The sequence below is a fragment of the Phodopus roborovskii genome, unplaced genomic scaffold (assembly GCF_943737965.1).
Source record: "Phodopus roborovskii unplaced genomic scaffold, PHOROB, whole genome shotgun sequence".
In the NCBI taxonomy this organism is placed as follows: domain Eukaryota; kingdom Metazoa; phylum Chordata; class Mammalia; order Rodentia; family Cricetidae; genus Phodopus; species Phodopus roborovskii.
Window position 1 is genome coordinate 94,672 of NW_026126105.1, and position 12,017 is coordinate 106,688.

Sequence of the window (12,017 nt, forward strand, 5' to 3'; positions counted from 1 at the left end):
CAATGATTATGCACACATTAAAGACCCTAAGGAGAGAAACCATCATGTGTGGGCCAGCTGGGTCAGGTAATAAGCCTTTGGATGAAATGTCAGTGTGAAGACAGTTCAGGGTGTTGGCTTGTGGTGTCTGTCTGAAAATCAAGCATTCAGAGGTAGGGACTGAGATAAGGAAGCAAGGTCACTGACAGACTTGGCTCCTCAGGCGCCGGTGCACAATGGTGCCAATATTCTGCAGTTGCGGTGCTGGCTAGGGTAGCGGGGCAGGTGCCAGGCCTAGAGGCTGTGGCTTCTATGATATCCCTGAAAGTAATGAACCTATGGTGTTCATCATACTGCAAGAGGCTGGCAGCTTGTGAAATCTGCCTTTTGGTTTTGCTTGAGGTCTGAGATTATGCTTAGGAAAAGACAAGGACAGAAAGAAGTTTGGACTCGGGCCTTCAATCTGATCTCCCCTCTATTTCCTCTCTCTTGCCAGTCCAGCTCCTCCCCTCATGAGCATCTCTCTCCCTTGAGAAATTGGCATTTCATGTAACCCATATAACGGGTCCTATGAAGCAGTGGACTTCAGTTGAGTACCTAAGTGTGCTTGGCGGTCATGTGATGCTCAACAGACCCTGGCACAGCACACACTGCAGGCTGACTGCAGACAACTCAGTTAGTTGGGCCTTGAATGCCTGACAGACCTCTATCCTGTGCAGATCCTGCTGATGAGTCACTCTTGATTGATGCTCAACCTGTGTCCTTCTGCCTCCTGCTAACAGTCTCTCTCTTCTACCTCCACAGTGCCTTTGGTACTGGCTTCTTTACATCTCACTCCCTTGTTACCACTCTGTGCCCATTTTCTCTTCTCCCCTCTACAGCGATACAGCACTTAACCTCCCTGTATACTCTTCGGGGCCACCGCTCTCATTGTCTCTTAAACCTCTGCACATCAGCCTAGTCATCCAAACCTGGAATAAGTTACTCTTATACATGTTGCCAGAGACTTCTGCATTGCTGGAGGCAAAGGCTGGCTCTCTTCTCCCTTTTCAACTGTGTTTGTCCTTCTACATAGTGTGGTCATTGTGGTCCTATTGACAATTTCCTTCTTGTGGTTTAGAGGCGTTTCTTGGTTTTGCTCTTTCATGCCTTGTGTCCCCTGGTCCAGCTACTAAACAACTGTCCTTTCTGCTCCTTCAGGCTGTCCTGCTCAGGGTTATGTTAATCATCTGCTGTCCTTCTCCATGTAGAGCAGCCTGCAACCCCCAGCCTTGCTCAGGCAAGGTTGTGGCACCAGATGCTGCCTGCATATCTCCAGCACAGACCATTTATGCTTCCTAGTTGTGTGTTCACTTGACACAAGCTGTTGTCATCTGAGAAGAGGGAACTTCATTTGGGAAATTTCCTCCAGGAGACCAGAATTAAGGGAAGCCTGTAGGTCATTTTCTTCATTAGGGATAGATATGTGAGGGCCCAATCAGTTGTCGTTGATGATACCTGTGTTCTAGTACTGTAAACAAAAAAAAAAGAAAAAGAAAAAAGAAAGGAAGGAAGAAAGAAAGAAAGGAAGGAAGGAAGGAAGGAAGGAAGGAAGGAAGGAAGGAAGAAAGAAAGAAAGAAAAGGAAAAAACAGGTCGAGCAAGCCTTGGAGAGCAAGGTATTGTGCAGAACCCTTCCCTGGCCTCTGCATCAGTTTCTGCCTCCACTTTGGGGCCCTATTTGTGGTCCTGTCCTGCCTTTCTCTTGTGTTTGGAAGTGTGAGCCATATAAACACATTTTCTTACCCAAGACAGCACAGTTCATCATACCAGTAATAACCCTAATAAGGACAGCATCCCCAGAAACTGCAGTTACTTTTGCAAGCCCTTAGTTAGTTCACAAGGGTACCAAGGAGCAGCTGGATCCAGCATGTGCTCTCTTCAATTCCTGATCAATCCTCCAACTGTTACACCCGTTCTCTGTGCAGCACTCCCTGTGCCTGGCCATACTGAGCACATGTTAGGAACTTCCAGAGGGAGAGGGAATGATGTAGTGGAGGGAGCAGCCAGCCTGAGCATGGAGCAACCAGCCTGAGCATGCAGTCACCCAGGAAATCTGTGAAGATATTCCTTGAAATGTAGAGAGAGCCTATGTTGTTGCCACCATACCCTCCCCTATGGAGTGTTCCCAGGAAGGAAGGTCTCAGTGCCCATCTCTGGCCTGACTTCCTGCCTTCTCTCTGGCTCTAAAATGCCCGGCCTGCATTTGCTGTGCACTGAGGATATTGAGTCATGAGGGGGTCCACCTACAAGGCTTGCTGGCTCACACCACTGAACCCACAGGGTGCCTCCCACCAAACCCCTCATGCTTTCATTGCAGACATGGGGTAGGTCCCTTCCAATGCCTTGCTTCTTTAAAGGAAGCCAGGGTTCTGTCACGGCTTCCTCTGAGTTCATCTCCTGTTCTTTCACTGTCAGCGCAGTGCCCCTCACAGATGTTCGCCTTTCTGTCATTAACTAAGTATGGTAAACATTCTCTGGCACTGGAGCATTGTCCCTTATTTCAGAGCAATGTTTACTTTACATATCAGCAAGGGAAAGCCCCTCCTCTTCTTCCTTTCTTTCCTACAATACCATTCTTCCAGGCGAGTCTACTTTGCCTTCCCTAAAGTGTTGAGTTGAGCCTCCAGGCCCTGTGGCTGCATTCCAGGTAGTTCTGAGCAGACTCACCCAGCACTGGGTTGAGATCCCTCCCCACCACCAGTACCACATGTAGCCAAGGCAACTCTCTTCTGGAGCTGTGACTCCTTGCTGGAAAGGTGCTCATTTTGCTTTCTATTTCCTTGTTTCCATGCTTCCCATTGATGGTGAGCAGTAGGGACCTTGTGATTTGCTCACCCGTGTAACACACAGGTCCAGTGGACTCATACCTGAGGTAACTCATACACAGTGTGTGAACTCTTGAGCTCCTTTCCAGTGAAATGACATAAGGTAGTCATTGTGGAGGAGTGACAAGCAGGAAAGGAATCAGCAGCCTCCTTGATAACATCCGGAGGGGAGGGGGGGACATGGCACCTCTGCCAAATCTGGAGGGCTGAGGGTCATGGCACCTCTGCCATATGTGGAGGTTAGAGTGGGGCATGGCACCTCTGCCACTTCTGCCCTGCACATCCACAGATAACACCAGGGAGGGTGCATTGCCCTTATGTTTTGACCCCTCTGGTTGTGTCCAGCATGAACTTCTTTGCCATGGCCCTGGGCTTGAAGGCTTTTGACCACAGAGTATCCCTGCAAGGCTGAGTCGAGACCCTGTGTCCTGCTGAAGAAGTCTGTCTTTGCAGTATTAGGCAGCCCACTTCATCTTGACTGGGTCTGTTTTCCCATGCAAGCCTACCATGACCATTGTTGGGATCCTAGAAGCCTGTCTCTGGCAGTGATATGAGTTTGGGCTGTGGTCAACCTGGCCTGCAGGCCCCCCACCTCGAAATAGTGACACACACACATTAGAGAAAATGCGCGGAAATTGTCCACGAAGTGCCTGGTATTCTACGTACTCAGTAAAGGACAACTTGATAATCTTGCTAGCCTTGGGAATCCCCCATTCCTCTCCTGCCCAGTCTTTGTCTCTCCCTGCCTCTCTCTACCTCTTTCTCCCCTTAACAAGGCCTTGTTGCCCAATCCTCCAGAGTGTTCCAGGCCCCAGGTGTTCAATCCTTGTCCTTTATCCTTGCAAATTGAAACTGCAGCATTCCCACTGCTTTCTTTGAAAGGCTGCAGGGGTGGGACCAGCCCAACCTTCAGATTTACTGAACCAAGGCCAGGTAGCTTGCTGTCTCATCTCCTCAGAATTCAAGGCTGAAAGAATTTGGGTCATTATTACAATGAGCATGCTCTTTTGCTCACCCTCTTCCACGAGTCCCCTTTCCTGGTTCTCTCCCAGTCCTGTCATTCATCTCACCCCCACTGGGAACTTGCCCCACCCCCTCCCCTCAGTTTTTACTCCACCAGCAGACATGTCACTTTGAAGTACTTCAGCAGTGTTCTGGAAGGACTCAACCTGCAGTGAGATGAGCCTAGCCCCTTGAAGGTTCCTACCCCTGTGCACAGCTGGTCACCCAAGTCCCACTTTCCACATTCAAGCTGAACAGTACTTCCTACTGAAGCTTTTGGGATCCCAGCAGTGAAGTCTGGCACAGTGGAGCTGGAGGCATATGCCTGCTCTTTCTCCCGTGTTGGGATTCTTCTGCTCTGGGGTCTTCATGATGCTCTTGGCCTGTACACACAGATAACCTCATCAGGCCATTGGATCTTTATGCCCAAGGGAGCTGTCACAGACTCAGGCAGGTTTTAAAAGGACATAAATCACATCTAGCCCTGAGCTAGCTGGCACTTCTGTAAAACTGGTCTACTGATCATCATGGCCTGGCAGGGACACAATGTGACACTCCTCTGGAAAGCATGAAGTGCAGTAGAAACCTGCCACGGGCTCTCCTAATTCCTAGATGACTTTCCTGGGGTGCAGAGTCTGCTTAGAGGAACCTCTGTGCAAGGGGGAGATTCTGTGCTCCTCCATGGGTTTGGCGGCAGCAGGCTGAACATTCACGTTTCCTTTGAAGACAGAGGCCCCCGTGAGTATGCACTGGCAAGCCATAACAGGTGGTAGGGTGACCTAGACAGAGTTCAGAACTCTGGGAATGTGAAGAAAGACCGGGGATCTTGTCTCAGGCCTGTCACTTGAGTCACTCTGACCCAGAAAGCCTCCTGCTGCCCTCTCCTGGATTCCCTGGCTGCCCACCTCTTGAGGTAGACTGACCAACATGTACCTTCAGAGGCAAGGACAAGCCTCTTGCTTGATTCTCTGGCACTTCCTGCACCTTGGAAGGTCCTCATCATATGTGCTGGGAGCTGCTGAAGCTTGTTTCATGGGCTCTGCTTTGGGTGAAGCCTTCTTAGCCTGTAGACTGCAGGCTGTGGGTTTGGGCTTTACAGAAAAATCATTTGCCTCCCTGCCCTGTTCCCAGTGACTGGGCCTTGTACTCAGCTCCCAGCCAGGTGAAATTGTAGGGGAGCAGGGTAGAATGTATCTTGGCCTCTGTGGTTCGTGTGGCATGCTTGGGTCAGCACCTGTCCTTTGTGTTCCCTAGAAGGAGGCTGCAGTCTGTTTCCTTAGTACTTTCCTTGTGGTAAATGTGGTCAGTTCTAGATGTGGAGCATTCCCCTGCACTTTCTCAGCCAGGTAGCTGAGGAGAATGGGGAAGAGGCTCCTGTATCTCCACATCTGCACTTACCACATGTCCTCAAAGGGAAAGGGAAATCCCAACATTACCTTGACCCTGAACACACATATACACACATCCTCACACACACACACACACCCACACACACGTGTGCACACATACAGTGAGTGATCATTTTAAGCAGTGTGCAGAGCATGAAACTCTGGCACCTGAGAAACTCATAAGTGTCCTTGGTGTGAAGTTCCAGGTGGAATCTTCTCTCAGGCTCCTCCCACATTTGGAATACCACATGCTTCAGAGCCTTTCTCCCCAGTGTCCCAGCTCATCATGGCTATTGATTTTATTATCACTGCTGTATTGTAAGCTGTGGCACCCAGCCTGTGAGATACTGACTCTCTTCCTCTCACCTCCTTCCTCACTATGTGTATCTCTCTAGCAGCACCTGAAAAGTTCATTGAGGAATTTCTCGTTCCCTAATTTTCTATGTTGCCCTCAGTGACTCCAGATTTACTCCTGCACCCCAATATTACCTTGAGAACTCAGATTGACATAGTCTCCAAAATTTTCTCATTGTCTCCTTTTCACTTTGTTGGTCCCCACACCAATGTATTTTCCTGCTATCCTCTGAAGATTATTCCCATGCATTCCTAATTTTATAGTTCCCTAGAACATATTCAAATATTTGCCAATGGCTTTAATTTCAAGGTGAGTTAACATTCCAATGAAATACCTTGTACCAAAATATATATCGTATTAGCCCTTCCTAATCTCTTCTACATTCTCCAAGTGTTCCTTCTTTTTCTAGGCATCCTATGATACCCTCCCTTCCTTTTCTATTCCCACAGCTGATGTCATCAGCATGTCTAACTTCTTACTATGATCATTCCCTTCAACCCTTACTTCATTTCCACTTTCCCCCTCCCACACAGTCGAAAACTTTCTTGGAAACTACATGCTATCTGCTAAGGAGTGTCCCTAGAATCCTCACTTAACAGGTGGACAATAAACAAGAAAACATCCTATTTACTATTCTTTTATTTATGCTATTTGCACAGTGAGCATATATATCCACAGATGTTTCTTTACAAGACTTCAAACACAAAGGTAAGACAGAACGAGTCTGTTATTTTCCCTCACTCACATTGTACTGGGTATTCCAAACTGTCAAAGAGCAGCTCCTTTCTTCCCAGAACATGACAGAAGGTCTTCATTTGATGAGGTTAGCACAGCTGTTGTAGCAAATGTCAATGACAGGAAAAATAACAAACATTTTCTTAATCAACAGTGTTATAAAATGAATACAAGATTTCAATATATAAAGCAAACACTACTTCGCAGTTTAACAATTAGCACTGATCACAAATACCAAATACAGTGCCCTCCCCACCCTCCACATCATGATTTCAGGACCCTGCCTATCTACTCCACGGAGTACTTTGGATTCTCTTTTCCACTCCTTAGGGTCTACCTTGGATCTCTCTATGGAGTGGAATAACCCCTAGCACCTGAATTGAGTATAGCCTCGACCTCTGCATCATCATCTGAATCCCAGTCATAGTTACATGGCCAGTCTTTGGAGCATCGGTTCCGAACTCTTGCCACAAAATGCATGACTTTCAGCTTGCTCGATTCCACGTGTGCTCGAGGGCCCCAGAAGAACTCGTACTCCACTGGACTGCTGCGAGGCACTGGCTTATAAAGGAGATACCCTCTGCGAACAAACTCTTCTGTAACGACCTTCTTCGGATCTCCAAAGATGCTGTGCTGCCTCCCGGGCTGCATCCCTAACTTCCCCAGCACTTTCCACACCAGAGCCTCCTTGGCGCTGTTGCCCATGATGAAGATGAGGGCTAATATGGACATTAGGAGACTTTTCTTGGTGCCCTGAAAATTGCTCCGGGTAACAGGTTTTTGCACCAGGGCAGTGCTCGCAGCCTCTGCAGGGGTAGTGGAGGCCTTCTCCGGAGTGCTTGTGTCTTCCTCAGGACCGCTCAGGTAGTCTTCGGGTGTGCTCGGGACCACAGAAGCCGCCATCGGGGTCTTAGAGGCCTCTGAGGCCTGGATCTTGCGATTGTTGCGATTCTCTTCGGCTGCCTTTGCGTTCCGGCGGCGCCGACTCTTCCGTCCCCGAGGCATGGCTCCTGCCAAGCGCTAAAAGCCTGCAGCAGTTCTGGGGGAGGCTATCTGCAGCGTCGGGGTAAAAAGTGGCTCTCTTAGGCAGGGACAGCCACCAAACCGCGGACGCCAGATGAGTCTTTGTAGCAAGGAAGCCACAAAGCTTTCGGCCACAAAGCCTTGTCCCTGACAAGCAGACTTGCGCAATCAGTCGCCGCCCGCATTCGCCACAGCGCCAAGCGCGCGAGAAACGGAGCAGCACTGGCCCCGCCTCCCTTGCCACGCACACGCCGAACACCCAAGAGGAAGTGGGACGATCCCGCACAGGAACTTCCGCTAGCAGAAAGGAAAAGGCGTGGGCTGCATTTTGGGTCCCGCAAGGGTAGTTATAACACAGCTAAGGGTTGGCGGGGATTTGTCCTGCGCATAGGGGAGCAGAATCTCGGTATTCTTTAGGCAGGTGCACATATTATCCCTTTGGCTAATAGGTTTTGGCAAGCAGTAGGCCCCTCCATTCTCACCAAAGGCTGGCTGAGGGGGAGGGGGAGGGGCGCTGCAGAGCATAGTCTTGCAAGGGGTCAGCTGACCCCTGCGCTCCTTAGCTGTCTTGGCTTACGCAGCACATTCATTCTCCCCCTAGGTTTTTTCAGAAGGCGTTTATGTGTGGCTAATTAATTCGTGGGCCCATGAGGGACCCGAATAATAGACTTAATGACCAAAGCGGTGGGTGAGGGGAGGAGATGGGAGTGCAAAGCCCTCTAGCAGGGCTCAAGAGGCGCAGAGCCTGTACAGTGCTGCTGGTTGGCCTGGGCAATTAAGCGGGGCACCGAGAAGATCAGACTTAGATGTGCGCAGCCTCACGGAGGGGCTGAATACTTCCTGGCAGGCCACAGAGGAAGCAATTAGAATAAGAAGCAGCTGGATGAAAGTGAGCTTTAAGGCTGTTGCCATGGGGACTGAGAGACAGAAAGGCATTTGAAGGGAGACCACTGGCAGGCTTCAGACAATGGATGGGAATGGGGAGCAGAGAGATGGTCCAGTGCAGTTGGATCTTCGCTTTCCAGGCCAGCGAGCTAGCATACCTGCTTCGTTTCCCCCGGTGCACACTCTGCCCTTTGTCCACTCCTTCTTCTTGCTCAGATTCCTCTGCCTGAAACGCCTTCCCTCCATTCTGTGCTATCTAAGTTCCACCTGTTTGCTCACAGGCGTCTTCCTCGCTGAAGTTTATTTTGGCCTGCTCCAAAGAGTAATGAGTCAGTCCTTGCTCCCCCAAGGGAGGCCCCATGGCTAGGCATTCTGCTTTTCTTGTGTCACTTGAAGCGTGAACTTGCTCAGAGCCTGCCTCCCCCACCCCCACCTCTTTAAAGTCGATGTAACTCAAGTACTGTCTACAGAGAGTTGTGTGAATTCAATGAAAAGCCTTTACTGCATAGCAAGCACAGGCTTTGCCTCTAAGTGTGTTTCAAGCAGCAGCAGGTGAGAGTGGCATTTAATAAATGCATGTTGAAGGAATATGTGATGGAAAAGATTTTACATGTGGTTTTTTTAAAAAGCCATGTTTTAATTTGTGTGTGTGCAGACGTGCATGCCATGTGTGCTGTACACGAGGGGCTAGCAGAGGGCGTGGGATCCTCTGGAACTGAGTTACAGGTGGTCGCCATCTGCTTGCTGTGGGTGCTGGCAAGTGCTCCTAACTGTTGAGCCTGCTGCAGCCCCTCCTGTGCCGTGTGCTCTTATTTCTTAAAGGGCAAATGGATACTCGGTACTTGTTTAGAAGGGATGAAACATGTGCTTGACAGAGTCTCCATCTGTAATGCAACTGAGGAAATGACCCTGTGGGGCTCACAGACTTTGACATCTCCCAGCATTTTGGTGGAGTTGGTGGAATCGGATGTGGCTTTATCTAGTGCATGAACTCTGTGTGGTGGGGCAGTGTGTCACTGGCAAAAGCATTGCCAGCAGAACTTCACCCAGTGAGGCCCATACTCCTGTGTGTGTGGAAAGGAGATGGCTATTGGAAAGGAACAGTCACTGAAAGCAGAGCTGGGCACTTCAATTTGGGGCCAGATTTATCAGTTCCAAGCCCTTGATGAGTTTATTGTGTATCCCAGTTCTCTGACTTGTTCAGTACAATAAAAGCTTGCTGTGAGTCTCAATGGCAATTAACACTTCACACTAGTCATTTTCCAGATTGTTTTCCTTTTATTTTATATTTGTGATGATAATATAATTACAACATTTCTCCCTTTCTTTTCCTCCCTCCTTCAAGACTGTCCCATATGTCCTTCCCTACTGTCCTTCCAATTCAGGACTCCATTTTTCACTAGTTGTTCTTGAATGCATATATGTGTATTCATAATAGGTGTATATTTTTAAATATACCCTGTTCATTCTCTATAATGTTACTTGTATGTATATTCTCAGAGCTGACTATTTGGCACTGGACAACCAGTTGGTGTGCTCTTCCGTGGGGAAGACTTTTTCTTGTGCTCTCAGCTTTTCTTAGTTGATTATAGTTCTTTGTGTAGGATTGAGACTTCATGAATTTTCCCCCATCCACTTTCCAAGTTCATTGGTGTCATCCTTGTTCAGTGTCTGGGCTGTCATGTTGGTGAGACTTTATGGGGTTGGATTCTGATATTACTAGGAGACACAATCTCACAGCAAATTCCCTAACCCTTTGGCTCTTACAATCTTTATGCCCCCTTTTCTTCATTGTTTCCTGAACCATTAGAGAAGGTTTCCTTGACTTGGGATTTATTATATATTATTCATTCATTGCCATATTTGTGATTCTGTATATGTAGATTATGTAAACTTTGGATAATTTCTTTCCAATTTTGACAGTCCACACAAGAATGTAATTCCTAAAGTTCACTTTCTTACTGAAATTTCCTTATATAGACAAAGTAGACTACTACTTCCTACTTGGTAAAGTAATTTGGGATATATTGAATACTGCACTCCCTTCTGCCACACTAGTGAATTGAGGGGAAGTACTATTTTCCCCTGTCTTTACTTAGTTGAATCATTGTTTCACTCCACAAGGACACAGCAACTCTGAACAACATGATAGATAGAGCAGATAAATAATGTACAACCTAGGGCCTCAACTCCCATCTAACTTTTCCAGAGAAGTATGTGGGAATAGGGCTTAGGCTCTAGGCCCTTTCTGCTAAGCCATGAAAACTGATTTCCAGAGTGTTTCCTGGTTATTTATCTAGAGGAAAGCAATAATATACAGGTTTAAAGACATGGGCTCCAAAGGGAGATTTCTTGGGCTCAGTTCCAGATTCTGCCATATATGAGATTAAAATCCTTGGGACATTGCTGAACCATTGCTATCTATAAAATCATGGAGACTACTTGTCAGGTAGTTTCCTTTGGAAGGGATTAAATTAGTTATTATAAAATAGTTCAGAATTAAATATTAGTGACAACAATAGCTCTGGGTCAGAAATTTTACTTATGAGAGCCCTATTTATATAACATCTATTATGTGTTAGCAATTGATCCAAACTCATTGAAGTTTTGAGAATGAGTTTACAGTCTATTAGTAAAAACAGTTTAAAAGCTTAGCCTTAAAAAAAAATCTTTTACATCTAGTGTAAAAGATGCTGCGTCTGACTAGCAGAACCATCAATGACACATTCAAGCATCAAGTAAGAGATATCAAATTAATTGAGTGTAATAGGGAATGGTATATCTAAATAAATAAGTCAACATTGGGCTAAAACCTTAATGCTTAATGGGAGTTATGCAATAGAAAAGGGAAATGGTTGCATACAAACAGATATTTGAGGAGCTGAAAGCCAAAATGAGCAGAGTTTCAGTGATTGGAAACTAGTCTATAGGCCATATTTTAGGTTCTTTGTCAGTGTGACGTGATGATCTTGAGGCATATATAGACTTTGTAGTTTATAATATATATGCTGTATAGTCATACCATAATTTATTGTACTATTCCCCCACTGCTAAACATATTTCCTAACTTATAAAAGCAGCATTTCATACAATTTGTGCACTTGTCAACTTATTTGTGTTTCTTATCATAGAATTAATGTTTTGAATGGTTTTGTACATGTAAAGCATGATGAAAGGCTTATTTCCTTGAATAGTTGTGTCCTTTCTTAGTAAGCATCACCAGTAGTGAATGAAAAGTATGGTTTTCACCACATCTTCATCTTCCCTAGCAATCTGATTAGCATAAATAAAGTACACATACTAAAATTGTACAATTTGATACATTTTAACTTATGTGTATAACTGTTACTAGAAATAAGATAATTGTTGCATTCTTTTAGAATATTTTTAATACATTTGTTTAGTGAGGGGTGCACATGTGCTATGACATGCTAATAGAAGCCAAAATAACTTCCACTATGTGGTACATGGGGATTGAATTATGTTTTTCAGGCTTGGAGACAAGCATCTTTACTCAACCCACGGACCCATCTTACCAGCCCAATTGTTAAATCATTCATCATCAAATTTCTCCCAGCTTTGTTATAGCTGTCTCCTTGTTGATTTTCTCCACCTCTCCTCCGTCCAAGGCACAGTTACCAGCTTTATCACAAGAGATTACATTACATTACATGTAATTTATGGAAATAAATTCAAAAAGTAAGTGCTTTTCTAACTTTTAGAATTTTTAAATTGTCTTGAATTACCATACAAAGTAATGGGGTTCATAATTTAATTGTCACAG

General features: G+C 46.3%; 1 protein-coding gene across 1 annotated transcript; it reads right to left on the minus strand.

The window, feature by feature from the left end:
- Nucleotides 1-6,211: 6,211 nt before the first annotated feature.
- Mageh1 (MAGE family member H1) lies at nucleotides 6,212-7,573 on the minus strand. Its single transcript, XM_051179469.1, has one exon. The coding sequence runs from the start codon at nucleotides 7,328-7,330 to the stop codon at nucleotides 6,674-6,676; it is 657 nt and encodes a 218-aa protein (XP_051035426.1). The 5' UTR covers nucleotides 7,331-7,573; the 3' UTR covers nucleotides 6,212-6,673.
- Nucleotides 7,574-12,017: the final 4,444 nt, after the last annotated feature.